At 40.0% G+C, this 20,719-nt stretch overlaps 1 protein-coding gene across 2 annotated transcripts in view; it reads left to right on the forward strand.

The window, feature by feature from the left end:
• The window catches only part of fibcd1b (fibrinogen C domain containing 1b), a 111,779-nt gene that overhangs the window by 66,967 nt on the left and 24,093 nt on the right, over positions 1–20,719 (forward strand). For both annotated transcript variants that reach the window (XM_023279543.3, XM_023279544.3), the window contains one exon: positions 9,257–9,353. In XM_023279543.3, coding sequence (XP_023135311.1) covers positions 9,257–9,353 — 97 coding nt within the window. The remainder of the gene's footprint in view (positions 1–9,256; positions 9,354–20,719) is intronic.

The raw sequence follows: 20,719 nt of genomic DNA on the forward strand, positions 1-20,719 counted from the left end.
CAACCTTTAATAAAATGGCTGCTGTGTCACAACTGCAGCTCCCAGCATGTGTGCGACTAGAGCATCGCTGCCCCACACCCACATAGAACAAGTCAGCGTCTGACCTTGACAGAAACAACTTTGATGTCAGGTACAGCCCTCTAGCCAGACATTGTGTGTAAGGATTTGTCAGCTGAGGTGTTAAGCTGCATTCCTGTGGAAACTGTGTCTGTGTGGTGGGGGAGATGACATAGCAGCCAGGGCTCAGTAAAACACTAACATCCGAGCCACAGTAAACAGTGCATGTATGCACATTTGTAGACAGATAAACTTTGAACTTCCCAACTTTGAAGGTGAAGCGGAAAAGCAGTTGTTTTTTCTCCCCCTTCTTTTAAAATCCTTGTCGCCACTGTGCTGACCGCTGTTTGGAGAGAGTACTTTATGAATAATAATGTAAGAATCAGTGCAGGAAGCAGTCTGCGTTCACAAGCTGACTCTGAAGTCATGACAGAAGAGAGGGAGATGCAATATGAATGCTAATAAATAACACATTTATTTTAACAAAAAGTATAATATTAGAGGTGCTCTATGAGACATTCAGAAGCACCGAATGTCACACTGCATGCACCAGTATCTCAGACCAAAACAACTGCCACAGTGCCTGTTCCTTTCGGGTTTTATTTCAAGGTTGTGCACTTGCGAGCCGAAAAATGAAAATCCAGCCACAGGCATTAGTCCAAGCTCACAATGTATTATACATCGAATGGTTGTAAAGAGTTGTTGTTGTTGTCACCTCGAGTAATGTTATATTCCTTGACCTGTCTCTCCTCTGCTCCAGTCCATGTGTGTCTGTTTCACAGTTGCACACTGATACACAACAAAGGACATACAATCACACACTGAGTAAAGCAGCAAAACAGTACTTTCATACTTGGCTAAAAAAAAATAAATTAAATACACATAAACTAGGTAAATCACATAAATACAATACTATGCTTTTAAATTGTTGTTTAAGGGCTCAACACTCCACAGTGCTATCTCATTTTAACAATTACAGAAATGGACAAAGGCCAACAGTTTCAATAGGAGGGAGTAATGTGCATGTGTGGCTTCCAAAGCAAAAAACAGGAGTGACCAGTGAGAGTAGGATGTTGAATAGCATAAATCATTAAGATCTGGGGACCTTTCATTGCACGAATTAGAAAAGACAATCCTATGCCTCAGATCTGATTCCTTTGTCGCAAACATCGTGCCTGATGCGTGATTACACTGCTCGGTTTTATGTGGACTTTATTCTCCCTTGCCCCTCCAGTTCCTGCAGTCACGCGGGTCTCGCGGCTTCGTAGCTGATCCCTACTTCCCCTTAGTATGGCCTGGACTGATCAACTCTGTATTTACCTTTACATGTTTCATAGGTGTGTTTATGTACATTTCTATATTTATATATGAAGATTATTTTTTAATCTAATTTTTGTTTTGTTTTTCTTTTCTTTTGTACTGGCAACTGTTGGGTGTTCTTTGTGTTGTAATTGTTTGAAAACGGAAATTATAAATAAAATATGTAAAAAAAAAAATAAAAAAAAAAAGAATAGCATAAATCAAATAAAAGTGCATGGAAGAGAAGAGCTTGACTTGGCCTGAGGAAGGCCAGGGATTTCTAGCACAAGGCCCAGGACACGACTGTCTCCACCTACACTTACTGCATTAACGAAAGAAATCATGCACACAGTAAACAACCAATACCACCATCACGACCGCTTATCTGCCTCTTGGCTGCATATCTCAGCGTGGTCTTCACTTTCATGTGTCAGAAGTCAACAGAAACTGAATCATTTTAATGATACTCACTAACTTGTGCATTTCTACCCAAACATGTACACAACTGCACACACAGTACAGACAATGAATCCCCCTCACACACATACAGAATTAATTGTCTTTGCGAAACATTTTAAACATTCATTGAAAATGTTTAGAACAAATGCAGTAATTTAGCTGAATAGAATCTTTTTCTTTCCATCCAACCAAAAAACTCTCACCATCTCACAAAAAGAAAATAACTTTCCATAATTAAAATAACAATATAATGATAATAATAATAATCAGCAAAAACATGAGCGCACATGTTAGGTTCTGCACCGACACACTCATACTTCCCACCCACAGCACAGCCACCCACTTCAAATTAACAGGGTTCCCTCCACCTCCTAGTGCTGATCACTGCCTTCCTCTCTTGAAACACGTAAAAGAAAATGATTGGTGTCTCTGTAAGCTTCCACGTCTCCGGGGAACACGCACACAGATTCTGACCTTCAGGGTCAACATGCAATTAAACCTCAGAGGGCTTCTGCAGTCTTACAAAGATGCTCGACCGCCAAGGAGGCACGGCCAGCAAGACAAGAGTGTTAATCCTAATATGAACTGAACTGCTTGTCGAGTAACCTGCTGCTGTAGAGAGATGCTTCATGTGACCACCGGCCAGTTTCTCGCTGCAGCGCTGATCCGCAGTAGCAGGTAGTTACTGCTGGTACACAGGTGTCTGAAGTTTTCTGTCAAAACACAACCCCGAAATTACAATGCGAAAGGGTAGCTGAGACAGAAAATCCAGCTTCAAGTATCTCTGGTGACCTTCAACACACGAGTTAACAAAATAACGACTACCTTTGTTTTACATGAATACCTTGTAATGTTTCTGGTGAAAAGATGAGGTCAGTCTGCGTCGGTGGAACATTGTTAATATAAGAGCGTGCTGTTCATTCTGTCCTTTCCATCTTCTATCAGACATCTTTGTCATATGTCAGGTGGTTCTGCAGTATGTATGCAGTCAGGCAGGCGATGACTTTTTCAGAGCTATGATAATGGGAGCAATTCATTGTTCTGAAAGGCCGCAAATGATTTAAATGACAAATAACGGCTTGAGATGTCATTATCTATAATCTTTTCAAAAAGACTAACTCTACTCTGACACATCTCATTGACTTTCAGGCAGTGTAAACTTAAAAGAAGAGTTTGTCTGGGGGTTGAGGGAGAACTATTCAACATGTTTTTGCCTCCTAAACTTGTGTTTATATACCTGATGCCAGGGCAGAAAGAAAAAACAATTAGAGGTGGACTAAAAGGAGAAAACCTTCACCTCATTTCCACCCAAGCATTATCAATTTGTGCTCTCTTGTATTTCTGTTAATTTAACTGGAGGGAAAAGGGAAGGTTAAGAGGAAGAAGAGGGGAAATAAGATAAGGAGGCTGGAAGGTCATTATTTCAAGGAGAAATAGTGGCATCGGAGTCATTTATTTAAGCTGAAGTTATTTCTTAGTTATTCTGTCAAAATTGCTCCGGTGACTTTACGAGAGAGTTGTTTCTTCGCACTGACCTCTCATTTAAATCACACTAGTTAGTCCAGGTAATCAATAGGAAACACCAGCTCAGCCCTGCTCCCTCGCAGACCTTGAGTGCCCTGCTGGCATATCAGTGACATGGTGATGGTGGATCGTTTTCAATGTCAAATCCCACAGCTTTTTTTTTTCACCAAGGTCTTTTTGTTAGTTTAATCAGAGCACCATTGAATTCCTTGGAGTAATAACTTTATTAACAGGTTACTGAGCCCAGGAAGTTGTAGACAATAGCATTTAACATCATTATCTGAGGTAAATGTGCTTTAAGAAACCACATCTTTTCATAGAAAAAGGTATTTGCTCATGTATCAAATGTAGGACAGACATGTAAAACAATCCCAGCATCAGTGAATCCGCCTAAAAACAACAGATGATGTTTCTCTACTGGTCAAGACAAACTCCACCAAAGACTAAAAATGATATCTTTCTGATGTTGTCACAGCTGAACTGGGATACTGTAGATGAGTCAGTGTGCTCGAGTGGAGCACGATGGGTGAGAGTTGTTTTTGTTGTTTTATTATTTATATGAGTGGTCACTAAGCCATAGATTCAAGTGACAGTAAATCATAATACTTATAGGTCTGAAATCCCTGAGATTACATGTCATTTAGACCATTCAGCTATAATGCCCTATGCTGTATATACTTATGTTAAATTTAGTAAGAAAAAACACATGGTAACGCAACATCTCTGTCATTAACTCCATTCCTACACACGGGTTTACAATGCTAGAACTGAATTACAGTGTCAGTATCATCATTCCATCTGTGCTTTCAGCTGTCAAACACGCTTGGAATGTGAAAATGAGCTACATTCTGACCCTGAGTATGAATGATTGATAACATTATTTACAGTCCAGACAGTATTTGGACAGTTATACATTTCTTTTTCTTTTTTTTATGCTCTTCAGGTTCGTGCTTCAGCACATTCAGTCTGACATGAAAGATGCGACATTGAAGTGCCAGGTTTCAGCTTTAATTTGCATTGGTTTTCATCAATATTTAAAGAACTGCATGGACACATGTGCCACTTGGATGCTGAGTGCTTCTTTGACAGCTCTGTCACTGATTGAGAGTTAATAGCCGCCATCCAGATTGAGATGGAGATGTCTGTAAATAGAGGAAAAAAAGCGAGACCCAGCGAGTGAAGGACAATTCAATGCAGCTTAATAATGAAAACAAAATCTATAAAGATATATGAGGCAGCTGGTTTGCCAAAACAACAATTATATATATATTTTTTTAAGTTATTGCAGGGAAACTAGAAAATAGCACACCACCTTATGCACAAAGTCCCCTTTATGACTTCACAGCAAGTCAAGAATGACCTCAAGGCACACATGTTCCTTTTGTCAATGATCAAGAGAAGACATGAAACATCAGAGGAGTCACCCAAGATACAAACCCCTGGTAAGCCTCAGAAACAGAAAGGCCAGGCTGCAGTTAGCAAAAACATACAGAAAAACCAAAAGACGTCAGGATGAGACAAAGATCCACCTCTATCAAAAGGAGGGGGGTAAAAGGGAGCAGTTTCTCACACAAAGTGCAACACCTCATCTGTCTAATATGTCAGGTGACAACTTTTCATTAACCAGGAAAACAATTGTAAACATACAACTGAAGGCAGGGAGCAAAAGCTGAAGGTGGAGGAGAACATCGCCGTACAAAGATAAAGACACACACACTTCAATGTTAATAGATTCAGATATTCAGATTTAATACAAGGTTGGTAAATTCTGATGTTAGATGTTCACATCACTGTCAGAAACTTAAGAAGAAAAATAATCACTGTCATCATTACAGACAACTGGAACACTAATCTGATGGTTTAATGCACGACAACCAGAGCAAAGTCTGTGAGTCTTAAACAACAGCTTATCTTTTTTTTTTTTCTCTGTTGACAGCTTCATACGGAGCTCTGCTGTGACCTTTCTACAGCCCTTATTAGAATATGAAAATAGTGTTGAAACAAAAACTCTGAGACAACCACTGTACGGTGAAAAACAAAGGTTTACTGCCAACTAAAAGCAGTCCACAATGCCGTCAAGGCCCAAACTACACAAAAACCCAAACGTGAGGCTAGAGCTCCACAGACACCAGCTCCTGTCAGCGAGTCCCTCTCAACTGGAGAGGAGAGCAGTTAAATGCAGCTGAGTCACTGATTGCAGGTGTGGCTCAGTCAGGTGATCCTGATCAGGCACACCTGGTGTCCAGAGGAAGGGTCGTCGCACACACCTCCCCCTTAAGACGATGCTCCCCCTGGAAAATCTCAAACAGCCGCATCAACAATACGCAACACAAACTCATTGCTTTAAGTTGAATTGGTCACCAATTTCCCACACCCCGGAAACCGTACAAACTCCTATAATGACAAATTTCAGCCAACTGGACACAATGTGCAAGCTGTGGTACTCACCAGTCCTACGTAGACCACTCCAGGCAACCCCTCATCTCCATGCTGCACCCAGCAACCTATGGTGGCAAGAGGAGCATTTTTAAGAGTGTAGGGGGAAAAACAAACAGGGACCAAGAGGACCACGCATGAATCCAATGAGCACAGTTTTACAAACCAGGGACTCTAGACAAACAGCCCCCACATCTTCAGAGCTAATGTGGCGTGCATCCAAACAGACGTGCTCCCGAGACAACCGCTCCAACCACGTTCTCACCACACTACCAACCCCCCAACGGACTCCGAAGGAGTTCGCTCTGAAGCCTAACAGGGACAGAACCACAGCGACTTACCACCGCTGTGCCGCTACAGAAACACACCAACTCAGAAACAAACACAGTATCACAGCGAGCACTAAACAGAACTCCAAGAGCTGTCCACTCACCATACACGTGTCTCCGAACACCCAGAACCTGCCGTTCCTCCTAAACTGAATGAATGAACAAGCCACACAGCGTCACTCCCGACCCTACAAAGCACCTGAGTCTTTCACAAAAACCACAGTCTCCGCCCATAACGACCCTCACACAGACCAGCTGCCGCTGTTTACACTGGTTGGACTGTTTGGACGAGCCCCCATTTGTTACAACCCGGCTCCACAGTTGCAACAAAAACTCGGAGACAACCACTGTACGGTGAAAAACAAAGGTTTACTGCCAACTAAAAGCAGTCCACGATGCCGTCAAGGCCCAAACGACACAAAAACCCACACGTGAGGCTAGAGCTCCACAGACACCAGCTCCTGTCAGCGAGCTCCTCTCAACTGCAGAGGAGAGCAGTTAAATGCAGCTGAGTCACTGATTGCAGGTGTGGCTCAGTCAGGTGATCCTGATCAGGCACACCTGGTGTCCAGACGAAGGGTCGTCACAATAGAAAAATAACAAAGGGATGCATGTAAGGGATGCAAAGTAGTCCGTTGCATTTCAAAAAACAGCTGAAAGAGATTAAAGGATATGTCGGGTGATATCCTCTCCATTTTTCAGATTGTTAGTAAATCTCATGAAAGGAAAAGAAAGCTGTGAATTGATTGAACTACCGAGAGTTGTTTGTTTAGCCAATAAATGATATAGTGTTTTCCTCTCTGCTGCCGTAGAGATTCATTGTTGCTCAAAAACATTTCAAGCCGCTATAATACCAAATGTACTATTTCCTTTTAGTCAAGCAACATCTGCTAATAGCTAGAATGCCCCGCTGTTGTAGGAAATTATTGAGCCTTGTTGATGAAATTAAACAGAATTTCATTGAAAACATCTGAAATTTTACAATAGTTTACTGTTTTTTTTTATTTTAATGTTAATTATAGGCAGTATCTTTTATTTTAAGAACTATGCAAATAATTCCTAATCATACATATTCCTCATTTCTTTTCTGTAGAAATGAGGAAAATGTATTTTATTGTATCTTTTATATATATATATTCTGCTTCTTAAATTTCTTATTAATTGTAATAGAAATGCAAAATCTTTCTGGAGTAAATACGCATCTCTTTACATTAGGGTTTATGCCCATAATATCAATTTAAAGTTATTAGTTTAGCATATTTACGTGTACTTTTACATTAAAACTCTGTAATTCTGGATGCAAATTAGGCATGCTTACTTTATTTCATCCATTATAATGCATTGACTTTTAGTGTATTTTTTGGTGCTACATTGGCTACACTGTATTATAAAGTGTAGATAATTATTATTACAAAAGCTATGCTTAAAGACGCTGGTATTGTCACTGCACTTTGCCCCCTTGTTTTTTACTTAAGGTGTCCATTTGCTGAAATAAATCTCTCATTTTTGTAAACTCTGATGTCGGTTTTCACTTTATGCTGCAGCCCTCGAGCCGGGTCATAACACAGAGAAAAGCCGTTTTTATTTTTTCAATGCCTCCTATGGGAGATCTGCAGAATCCTTTGTGAATAAATGGTTGATATTGTGTTTTGGAATCAGTGATGGTGTGAATTTTATTCATCCTCCAAAATAAGAGTGGTATTTAACAATCTTCAGCATGTGTTCACGCTTTATTGAAGGTGCTTGATTGCAATAATTTACGCTGAATCTGTCATACTATAGTGTTTCACTGCAGAACTTTTAGATCTCTCAATTTATTGAAGGTATTTAATCATAGTAATGTATGTACAATCTTTAAAGTACCAGTGTCTCTCTGTAAAACATATAATGAAAAAGTGAATGTTTATGCAGTTTATTTGAATTAGGATATTTACTTTACTTTTCCAGTTTGTTGCCCATCACTTAATACTTTTTTACCATTTTTTTACAGTGTAATGAACCTAAACTGTAAAAATTTGTAAAGATTTCCTTTACATCCTTATATATCCATATTAGCTAATTGCACACATACAGATCTGTGCATTTATGTCAGCTGATAAATAAATACAAATTAACAATATTAGTGCTCTCAGTACAACTGTGCTACAGTTTGCAGAAGATCGTCTCTGGAAAATGAGATGAAATCAGTCTTCAGAATCACACTTGTTTGAGGATGAGGAGAAAAACCCCAACTTGCTCTAGATGATGCTAATAAGTGATGACGATACAGTAATGATGATTAAGACGATCATGATAAAGACAGTTATGAGCATGAAGATGATTATGATGAAAAATTCGCCAGTGCTCTGCAGGATCCTTTCTTTTTTTTTTTTGGTCTGCGAGGATGTTAAAAGCAAACATGGCCGTTGGTGCCATCTGGTACCTTGTGGTGTGTTAGGGGATTAGTCACGCTGAATATAAACTGTCTTAGGAATTTCCTTTGTCATTTCAACATTAACTCTGCCTTCCAACAGTGTGTCCTAGGCTATTTTCCATCTGCATGCATTTCCTCTTTAGGAACACATTTCCAATTTCCCTTCATCCTGATGGCTGGCATGTCAGCACTTTTAATGGATAGTGTGTCTCATCGGGTGATACAGATACGGCACCCTCACACATGCACCGGCTAGGCTAAACCGCTAAGTATCTTGCTATTTGCGAATATTCCCCTTGTTTCCCATCCTCAAAGGGTCGCTGTAAAAAAACCAACCACGCTGCCTACAATGCTGCTTCGTAGAGTTTCATGATACATGGCACAAAGAAGTTTCATCTCTCTCCCTGTAGGCGTGTGTATTTAGGATTATTGTTTTATGAATACCATCTTTTTTCTGGAATTTCAATTAGGTATGCAGATTCCATGGCAATTTGATTCAAAGTCAGTCAAGATTTAATGGATTCCTTTTATTAGCTCCCGACAAAGTGCCTTTTTAGTAGGGGAGAACGTTTGCATTATTCATTTGTGAAAGAGCGAGCGTTTATGAGTTCATTTAGTTTAGTTGGAGATGAGCTCAGCGACCAACAGTGAGATTTAGTGACTCATCACAGAGGATGGTGAAACACTGTGCGAGATGAATCTCATCTGACCCTCCTGATCTCTTGTCTTGACTGCGTAGGTGATTCAACGCAGGGAGGACGGCACGGTCAACTTCTTCAGAGGATGGGAGTCCTATCGTGAGGGATTTGGCAAGATCACCGGTGAACACTGGCTCGGTAAGTGACTCGTGCACGATTGGTAATGTCTGAGTCACACACACGTGTATCGATGCTTGCAAATCCAAGCTTGGAGAGTAGATTTCACACAGTGTGGCAGTTTTAGTCGAAAAGCTTTATATCTTGTGATGATGAGAGTTTGTAAAACCGCCTTATCAACAACATAATGACAGTCGGTATGGCGTGAAACTCAAAAGCTGAAAGAAGAAAGAAACTCACCGACAGCGAGTAAAATACCTCGTCGTGGCGCTTGATGGAGCAAGATAAAGAGACGCCCAAAAAGAGGCAGACGGAGAGATTAGATGCTTGTGACCCTTCGTATCGTCAGGAATTCAGAAATAGCTGTTTTGCTGTGACAGTGGAAACCGCTGCAGTAACAGGGACGACAAAAGATGCAGCAATTTCAATTAAAGATGTCCATAAGTGCACTTTATGAGAGCTGTCTTTTCAGCACCACACATTCCAAACACGAGCCAAAAGACGAGCAATGCAATTACAATATTTTTAATTTTCACATGACAAACACAGAAGAGTTTAATTCCATTTTTTTTTTTTTTTTTGCAACCATACAAGCCTTTTCAATGGTCGCAGTCTGCTTAAAAATGAGTCTATTTCAGAGTGCTCGTCCAAATCCTTGTATTTCTTCCTGGCAGCATGACACATTAGTCCATGCCTCCCCTCAAATTTGACAGGCAAAGAAAGCCAACAAAAGAATGAATTCAGCTGTGAAATTATCAACTTTCCCAAAGCCAAAAATTCTTCGTCTTCACACCACTTCTCATTAAGTGTACCAAAATATTTCTTCTTGGAGTATTCGTGTCCATCATTGGTTATTCTCGTGGCTCAGAATTAGCTGCTTACTCTGGTGCAGAATGCTGTAGTTAACAATGTTTTGGTTTAACATATTTAGAACAGTTAATTGAATTCATATCACATGCTGGAGTCTGTTGTATTTGTACTCCTGCATGTGAAACAAACAAAGTCTTACAGTAAAAAGGTATAGAAGGCATATACAGCTTCATATAAAGTGCTTTACTTTATCCTGACTTGTTCACATAGCAGCAGAATTCGAGTCTGCATGCAACTTTCTCACATCCAGTATGAAGTGACAACTTAAAAAAACACATCTGAGGGTGAATTCATGATAACCGACTTAACTAGAAACCATTCCAGCTGAGGAGTTAGACTCTGTGACGGCATCTAATCACTGTTTTCACAGACATAATCAACGGCACTGTGGGATCTCGGTAATTGCTAATTTCAATTATTATTGCTGTATACCCAAACATCTCCAGTCAAATGCATCACCGCTATATTGTTCTTTTCTTTCTCTAACATGTAGCTCGCTGCAGTACACAAACTGTCGACTGAAAACTACTAAGAATCTCAAAAGGCAGATTTTCACAGGCGAGAGTTTAATCGTAACGACTCCTTCCATGTCTACTTCTTCTGGTCCTGATAACAGGATCTTCAGGGCGACTCCCACTCACCAGATGCAATACATACTGTGACTGCAGTGTAATTCGTGGCTAAGTGAAACAGTGAAATTGTGATGGTGACAGTGCTCTGACTGAAATTGGTGAGATGTCTACCAGCGATGACTCACAGCCTCAAAAAAAGTTGCTGGGGAAACAACTTTACTCCTGACCTTTATTAACTAGAGAGTTCAACCAATCAGCATTCATGAGAAAACTATTTACTGTTTTGTATTTGGATGAGCTGATAGCCAAATATGGTTTGAAACAAAACAAAAACACCAGTTCCAAAAAAGAAATTATGTTTTCCGAGGACATTTGGATTCAGCAGTGCAGTGTTAATACGTTATCTCCATGGTAAGTCTGTGTGTATCTTTAAACCCTCTGATAACACTTCACTTAAGTTCAGACTGGGAGAGTAAGTGGAGCTTGAAGAAAGTCTATTTCTGTAAAAACACATACTCTTGGTCACGCTCAAGGTCATAGTACGTGCCATACAACAGCTGAGATATTCTCTTATCACAACTCCAGATTTGAAGTTCTCCTTCACACACACATTCAGGACTCTTTAGGAACAACAGTGTGAACATTAATAAGAGCATGAATGACTATCTGTGGGCAGCTGAGCTTGTAGGCATGCTATACTCTGTAGATGAATCGTCACACATGGGAGACGATTTGTTTAACTCTGTGTCTCTGCTTATCGCTTTTATTACAATCCAACCAAGAAAATTTTGATCAAGGAAAATTATTCTCATCCAACACAATGGAGTAAGCTTGAAACTGAATACAAAACTCATTATGTTTGGACACCAAATTGTGAAAACACTTATCCACTACTAACCCTCTGAGCCCAAAGCAGTTTCTACTCCTGTCATATTTTTTGCTCCTTGTAGGTTCATTTTTAACTCCAATATAAATACCTGCACTTCTATCGAACGTAGGAGTAAAGAGAACTCAAAAAAATATATATTTTGTGCAGCGTACCAAATTTGTAGCAACCTAAATCACTCAAAAATATTTTTTTTGTTTATTTGTGTTAGAAAAAATGTAAAATCCTGGAATAAATATGTACAACATTGCTTACAAGTATTACTAGTACAGGACTCTACATACTATAGATGTTTTAGTGCTAACATTTTTCATTTGTTTTCAAACGTCTCCGATTTATCTGCTGTTCGTGAAAACCGCCTGCAGCCCAGTTAAAAAGAAAATCACAGAATTTTTGTCACAGTGCTGTTTGTAACAGCACAGTCAGCCATGGCTTCTCAGTTGCACACGGAAAGGGAGAATTTTTTTTTTTTTTTCACAATCTGGTTATTGCACGATTTATTTTTGGCATATTTTAAAATGAGAAAAGTGGAATAAAAAGTGCTTTTGATGAAACATAATGATTATAAGTTTTGATTTGCTTAAATTTTCTGACAGAACGGCACATCACAGATGATTAGTTAAAGGACTGTCTGAGTGCTGAAAACCCAACAATTCTCTGTGTATTTACGGTCTCTGGCTCTGGTAAATACTGTAATTTTGGGGATTTTTTTGAATGATAACATGCTTTTTAAACCCACCGGTGAGTTTTGTGGTTTTGGAACATCCCAGTGCTCAACTTAATGGTTCATCAAGAATATACTTACTAAGAAACACAAAACAGTCATTTTCAATCATTCTTAGCAGTGGATGAGATGTAAATAGTAGAAAGAGAAGCACAGCAAGTATGACTAGCTGCAGCTTGTTATTCAAGGACAGGATGCACACCTCCACCTGCTCACCAATGTTACTAACTTTATAGGCTCTGTAATGTTGCTGTGGTAGAAAAAAATTATGATTATTGGTTGGTTTCTGTATTAAAACCCTCAGTTTGCAGGATACAGCAGTTGCTTCGATTGTGGTTCTGACCAGGTAACTGCGGAATGAGGATCAGCCCAAACTTGCTGAACCTCCCAGAAAACAGAAACCAGATCAGCCCGTATTGAAATCTGGAGGACTGTAACTCTATGATACTGAAGATTCTACACATACCATGTCTGCACAGTAGAATCTGCACCACCTACAGGAAAGAAAAGTAATGCTTGCAGTATTTTAGGATGATGCAATGTCGGATTTCAAATGTATAGAAATTCAGAAATGAATATTAAAATATTATAATAATATCTGCAGGCAGGGAATGGTGCTGATGGACTTTTTTTTTTGAGTTTTTCCATTCACCATTCATTTTAAATTTGTCATTTCGCTTTTACAAATACTTCACACCTGAAGTTCATGTTTATTAAAATAAAATGCCACTTAAACAGAATTTTCCGTAATACTAGTTTGCAGACAAATTTAAATAACTGTTTTTTTGAAAAAGAAAAAAGCTACCTTTATTCTACAAATGAATGTTTGACTTATTTCTATTTCACATGCAATCCGGGTACAACATTATCCATCCATCAGTCATCAGCCTCAGTAATTAATAATTCACAGTATGTAAGTAAGCTGGACTGCAGATCCAGAACATGATACGGGTCTGCATGGTTGTAGGCGCCTGACCACCTCCACACTGTGTCCTTGCTAGATGTAGGAATGCATGTTTGTAGCGCTTGTGGAGTTTATGTGAATTAATGGAGATCTAGGTCTCTTTGCTGACCTGAGGCCATTACAGAGTGCAGCCCATAATAAAAAACGTGGTTAGAGTGCCAGTTAGATGTCCCTATGGTGCGCTGCAGCAACATGGGGGGAATATGGAAAGCTCAGGATTTAGCAGCCTGAATTTGAATGAGCTAGCAGGCTACTTTGAACCTTTCAGAGTACCTTTGCTCATTCAGGTTGTGCTGTTGTCTCGTCACCCCCATCATCGATTACCCTCAGGGCAAAAATGAAAAATGGATTCATGCTCGCCCGTAGCCTAGAAAGAAATTCATTGCAGCCACTTCCTCCAGACCAATATTGCTCTCTGGTACCACCCACCACCTCTGAAGTTCTGCACAGTTTTCATTATTTTCATATGCTGCTAATTCAGATTCCTGTCATAAGTAATGGACTTCTCATGGTATAATGGCAGTGGGAATAATAGCCATGCTGGGAAAAACAATCATAGTGAGAGTCAGAAAGAAAGTAAAAAGTTAACAAATCCTGCATTCGGTGAGTCACTCTGAAAGTGGCCTCCTGCACTGCGTTAAACAGTTCCTCAGAGATACGTCTGCAATATGACACAGACAAAACTGTGAACACTTTTGGCACTGTATGCATTAAGCAAATCATCTCAATTCAATTTAGCACCAGAGAAGGTTCTGGGAAAATCAATTAGGAGATCTTTTCATTGTTGCAGCTTAGGTGTCAATTAGTTGAAGTGCCTATAGATTTTAATTAGAGTCACAATTCTATTAGGAAGAATTGCAATAATCTTTCTCACTTGGGATTCGCTCTGTTTCCATTTATGATAAAACTGTCACTCTCCGGTGGTGAATTATTACAATCTGAGTTGCTGTTTAATGATTAATGTATTGTGTTTTTATTATACTATTTATCTTATAATTGGTAAGTTGCTCACTGTGATGTAAAGCATTAATCCCTGATTTTGGTTTCATTCTTCCTTTTCCTCTTTAAACTGACATCATATGTCTGCAGTTATTTGGTACAATTTGTGTCAGACAAGGAGATAGCAAATAGAGCTTGTGCCCTGTGGCGCCACAGAAAAATATACTTTCTGCACACCGTGTGTGACTGTAAAAACTAACATATTGCTGAATAATCGCTCCCAAAGGAGTAAGTATAAAAAGCATAAAACTGGGTCAAGGCAATTCCATTGTCATCATCAAATCTATTAGACACCTGGTCGCCGGGGCTGATGTAGACTTGTCTACCTGTAATATAGGTCTTGAAACAGTTTAATGCGGTCCCAAAGAGACCAACCTAGTTTTCCAGATGGTCTATTACAATAACAGAACTTGGTCTGCGGCGTTGAAAGCTGCACTTAAATCCACCAGAAAAAAAAGACAGACTAAATTGTCTGCTGTCACATTCATGTCTTCTCTGCTGACTTCATGACTATGAACTGCGTCTGTCATTTATTCTTGTGTACAAACAGCATTATAAACAAAAATCCAACGGTGTCACTTTAGCTGGTGTGCATTGTAGAATTATGGGATATCAGTCTAAAGCTGACACAACCAATTTTCTGTGACATTTTGTCCTTTCTTTTGGTGAAACCTATCATCAAGGGAGCAGCGTTCAGGATAAATGTTTCAAAACTGTTCTGAAAACTATTTGTCACAAAGTTTGGATGTTAGTTTAGAAGGTCGTTTTAGCTCACGCTGTCAAGTGTATGCAATAAAACTGTAGGAATACCTTTTAGTAGTATGGTTAAATTTAGATAAGCAATGCTTTATAAGTGATTACATAGAGAGATAGCATTACAACCTTCCAAGCAACTGATTTGAAATAGATGATGTTAAAGAAGTATCATTCCAACAAATTCTCCAAACATTTGTTTTGGTTTACCTTTTCTATTTCAAGAAAACAGGATCACTTAACATTCCTGAGCAAAATTCAGTTCAATTTTATTATTCAGTGGAGCATAAACAGCTTAATCAATAACTCTAAATGGGATTCTAGTTTTTTGGTAACTCCTAGTAAAACAAATTAATATTCATTTCTTGTCACACAAGTTGCAGGATTGGATTTCTGTCATCCATTTATTTATTTACAACAGAAAAAAAAATGTTTGCCGTCCGCCCTTTTGATTTTTTTTTGTAACTCTTTCATTCTGCACTGTCATCTGGAGTGGTTTCTGTAATCGATAAACATTTAAATGTCTCTGCAGCTACAAGAATAATCCTTGAGAAAACATCAAACTTATAATAGTATAATAGATTTAGTTTTTTTAATCACATTTTTACAATTTTTTAGGGTAATTTACAACCCTTCACTGCTCTGCTTTCTGGGGCATGACATTTAAAAATTGTTGCTATAATTTTTAGCCTAATATTTCAAATATGCAGTGAGCTTTATGGATTTTTCAGGTCAGTATACCTCTGCATGAGAACCAACAGGGAAAACATGCTGCTAAAGCTCCACCTGTGGGGTCACATGTATGAACCTCACGAATCTCGGCTCTCTGAGCAACAAAAGACACACAGTTGCTCACTCTCTGATGCATTTTGAGTCACATAAATATGCCAAGATGAATCCTCCGTGGACCTACGTGATATCTGCTGACTTTATACGCTACGAAGTGGACCGCTTATCAGAGCCGGCGAATTGGGAAAATTAGAGGAGACAGAATCTGCTTTTATATCAGCGAAAGTTGGTGTATTGATATAAAGGTGTGAAATCAAATCTGATGCCCTCACCTTCAAGCTCTTTCCATTAACTGTAAGCCATTTTATCCACCACGGGAGTTTTTCTCCTTTATTCCTGCCTGTGTTTACATGGTGCCTCAAGCCTGTGTGAGCGAGGAGCCGTATCGCTTGACTGCCCAGATAGCCAGTATGAAGCAAGAACGCCCAAACTCTGGTCTCATTATTCCAAGGGATTTTAACAGAGCAAACCTCAGTCAGGGACTGCACAAATCCAGATAGTATATTAAGTATGCCACTGGGAAACACGCTGTCATACAGAATTAAAGGATGCTTACTGCTCTGTCCTCCATGCTGCTTTTGGACCCCCTCACCACACATCTTCTTATAGCTTGCAGGCAAAAAAAAAAATGAATAAGATCTGCAAAGCCTCCAGTAAACACTGCGAGGAAAATGGGCTCGATTGAGCTCCCTGACACGGCGACACTGTGAGCTGTCGGTGCAGATGGAAAACACATGTTCTTACCAAGACTCATTTAAAATGCAGCCATAAAATCAACCAAAGCAAGGCAGCTTTATCTGGTCAAGGATGTAATGCCTCAGCAGAGGACAAGAAATTGGAGCAGGTAAAAGAGGTTTCACTGAAATGCTGAAAAAAATAAAATATAAAAAAAAATCTCATATTTCTCTTTGGCCTCCAGCCACTTGCTCCACAACCTACAATTCCAGCTGATTTCCCTTCACCCGTCGCTAGGAAAGCCCCAGGCCTGCGGTGACCAACTGGCTCCCGTCTTTACACAGATCTTCAGCAGATCATTGAATTTGTGTGAAAATCTGTCTTGCCTCGAAATGCTCCACAATCACACTGTACTACACAGCCTAGCATCACAGAAATAATGACTACAGGCCTGTTTCCTGCACATCTGTGGTCCCCCAAAAAATACTTAAAAAACTAGTGGTGTCCCATGTTCACATGCTCCCTGCTGGATTCTCTGCAGTTTGCCTGCAAAATAATCTTTATGGCCCTGCACTGTTTTCAGTACCTGCATGCAAAGAAACCGGTTCTTGCACCACACTGCTCAAAACTCCCCCAACACACATGCAGACTTCAACTTCTACTTTTGGATTACTAGTTTCCTGAAAGACAGAAGGTAGTAGAAGATGTGGGTAAACTTACAACCAGTTGTGGCATTCCCTAGCGATGTGTGTGTTCTCATCAACTCTGGGTATACTGGTCTTATTTGAGACCCAGCTTCCAATAGCCCAGTCTTCAACACTGGGAATTTTTAGGCTTAGACCAAGCTTCTTGAAAAAGCCAAGCGGACGGTGTACTTTATGTGGCGGCAGAGGAGCTTCAACTTTAATCCTATTCATGGAAACCAGATTTGGCTACAAAACAGAGCAAGCGCACACTACAACAGACAGCCTGAGCTGATGATAAGATCACCGACACCGACCTGCCACGAACTGTGCAGCCCCTGAGTCATGCAGGAAACATGGTTGCAGACCCCTGTAACCCTGGCCTTGAATTATTTAAAGACTCCCTTCTGGCTGGCGCTTCAGATTAACTGAACTGCCTTTGACTTGTGGGATTTCCAGCTGACATCACCCACCGCTGCAGATGCACCATCCTGTCTTTATCCTGTGAATATTCACTATTGTCATAATGCCATTTTCCAGCAAAATATCTGTCTTCCCCATCCCCACAGGGAAACTAAGACACATGTAGCCCTTATGGATTGTTTTAATCTAAGACAAAAATGCTAATATGGTTACTCAACTGTTTAATAAGCCAGCTGTAGAAGACGTGAGCTGAAAATAAGCTTTATTAAATTCCTTAGAAACAAACAGCTCCAGCCTGAGGCGGCGGGAATTAAAAGTGGATGAAAATGTTATGGATTGCGTCCTTCTTTCCCTGACAGTTTTTGTCATTTCTTATAGCAACAGATGCAAATCAGATGCGGTAAAGTTAGACTTCAGAGCAGAAGTGACTTTTGGGTGCCATTGTTTCACATCGGATTTGGCTAATTGCAGTCTTGGCTGAATCACTGTGGGTATCCATCTGCACAGCTAGTTCACAAATAAACAAAAGAGGGACTAAACTGAAACTTAACTTATGTGATTTCATATTTGGAGACTGGCATATGGACTTTCGTCCTGTACTCATCTTGTGCTGCTGAGCGGGTAAATGGACCTGTGCTTATTGCAGCCCTGCACTTTGAAGCAAAACACAGGCAAAGAATGTTTTTTTTTCTTTTTCCCCCCCACTTGTCATTATAGAGATGAACAGATAATTTAGCTGCATTATGTTTCAAAACAATATCTGCTCAATAACTGTGCAATGTTGTTTACTCTGTACGTAACACTGAGGTTGCTGTGAGCAGCCGGAAGCAGCTTCAAGCTCGGCTGCTCACAGCATTGTCAAGTTATTGATTAAACACTATTATTTATTTACATCCCTTCTGCACCGTCATGCACCATAGTATTTCCACTATATTGGGTTACCAGCTAAGACCAGAGCCCTGGATTTACTGTTGTATACAGTAGATATTTGATTTATTTAAATCCTCTATGCTGAATATTAGCAGTTTATTTGTTTTGGCGCTGCAATCTTCACATTAGGAGTGTGTAGGCTAAGCACCATGTCCAAACATTCAAGCATACTTGACATCTGATTCTTTTTGGTCATTAGCATATGGATTTAATAAAGACAAAATAATAATCCAATAGGCACAGCAACTGACATTATGTCTCTGTTATTAGATTTCAGCAGCAGCAAATGCCATCCACTTCCCCCTCAAGTATTTAGTGAGTCTCTTTTTACTAAGGATGCCCCGAGCATGCCACATCGTCATATCTTTGTGATGGACCCCAGCAGTGTGAGTTGGGGAACGGTGTAATAAGACCCATGTGTCTTGACTGCCTTGCCTGGAAGTTGTCCTCTATGTGACGAGCGCCTTGTTGTGATCTAACATTCCTCTGCCGACTGCCTCATTAAAGATACACTTACAGCTGCCACGCAGAAGAAATAGGAAAGCAAAACCGGTTGTCTTTTTTCTCCTGTCTGTCACTAAAATTGCACCAAATTTTTGCAGAAAATTGCAGCGTCACCCGCTTTACATACCGCTCACCTTTACCGAGTGAGGCACACACAAGTGGTATAATTGAGCTCTTAGCCTACCCTGAGTATTATAAGCTCGTGTGATTATAGGGAGGTGAGCCACAAACAATGAGGCATTTGTGTGTGTTTATGCAAAAAAAAAAAAAAAGAGAGCGTAGACTGAAACCCGAGAGGAGGGATGACTATAATTTGGAGATGGGCGTTTTACAGACTTGACTGTTTGTGTTGCTCCTAAAGCGAGTGACGGTCATTTCACATCAAAAGGTCAGCCTGAAAAAGAGTGAGGAGGGAAAACTGTATTGTGGCAGAGGCAGAAAAACGGTACGGAAAAAAGAGCTCAATAAACAAAAAAAAAAAAAAATGAAACCACAAAGGAACTTAACTCAGTAACAATGATGGAGGAGAAAAATGCAGCGACAAATACACCCACGCCCATCTGCACTCACACACAAATACACATGGTAAGCCAGTAGGTATACCGTGTAATTGCCAAGCGGGCCTGTTGTCTTTTCTTTTGCAGTTTTATTCCCTTCATCTCTCACCTGTCTATCTTTATCTCTTTTCTGTGGTAGAATTCATACCCATGTTCCTCAGATCAATGTGAAATAGCACAGAGTCTGTGGCAATTAACTCCCAGCCTGTAGAACTACTCAGAGCCTGGAGAAGCAGAGGAGCCACACACAGCAGGGGAGCCCATTCATCTTCAGTCTGGCGAGAACACACTGTCCATACACACTCAGAGCACACATGCAGTGGCACTGAAACCGTGGATGCAACGGGGCCAAAGAATTCTTAAAGAGAGCATTTCCACATGCAAAGTCGCATCGCTGATTAACATGATAATAATGATTTGCAAACTCTGCTTAGTCACAAAAACGGTCCCAGCATCATGGGTTTTTCACTGGATACATTTGTGAGTTTTCACAGCTGTCTCTGAAATACGGTGTTTCGTTTGGCAAGTTTCAAGTGTCAAAATGAAGTCACAGTTTGCTTGTTGCAGATTACATGAAACGAGCCCCCAGGCTGCTGAGCTACAGGAGCCACCCAAAAAATGAAAAAAAAGAAAAAATCATGTAAATGCAGTGATTTCACTACCATTGTAAGAGAACTCTTTGAGCCACCAGTTTCAAGGTAGTTAGTCCTTGTTTGACTTCTATCACAGCAGATAGTGCGTAACCACAATCTTTCAAAAGAACTCTCAAGGGCGTACGCCAAGAAAGCAGAGCTCGGCGTTTATAGACATGCTGTTCAAAAGCGAGAACGTAAAGGAGCCATCTACGCACAGTTTAAATTACATTGTATGTCCACATCTGTATCTTATGCAACCATGTTTCTGTCTTTTCATTCCGCCTAATCTTTTTCTTTCCCACACACCCGTGCATAAACGCATCCTCACACACGTTTATCCTCCACAGGCTGCCTCTATCACAATACAGCATCCTGAAGCTTGCATTTATATTCTTGTCACCCGGTATAAAATCTAAAGAGGCC

The sequence above is a fragment of the Amphiprion ocellaris genome, chromosome 17 (genome assembly GCF_022539595.1).
Source record: "Amphiprion ocellaris isolate individual 3 ecotype Okinawa chromosome 17, ASM2253959v1, whole genome shotgun sequence".
In the NCBI taxonomy this organism is placed as follows: Eukaryota; Metazoa; Chordata; class Actinopteri; family Pomacentridae; genus Amphiprion; species Amphiprion ocellaris.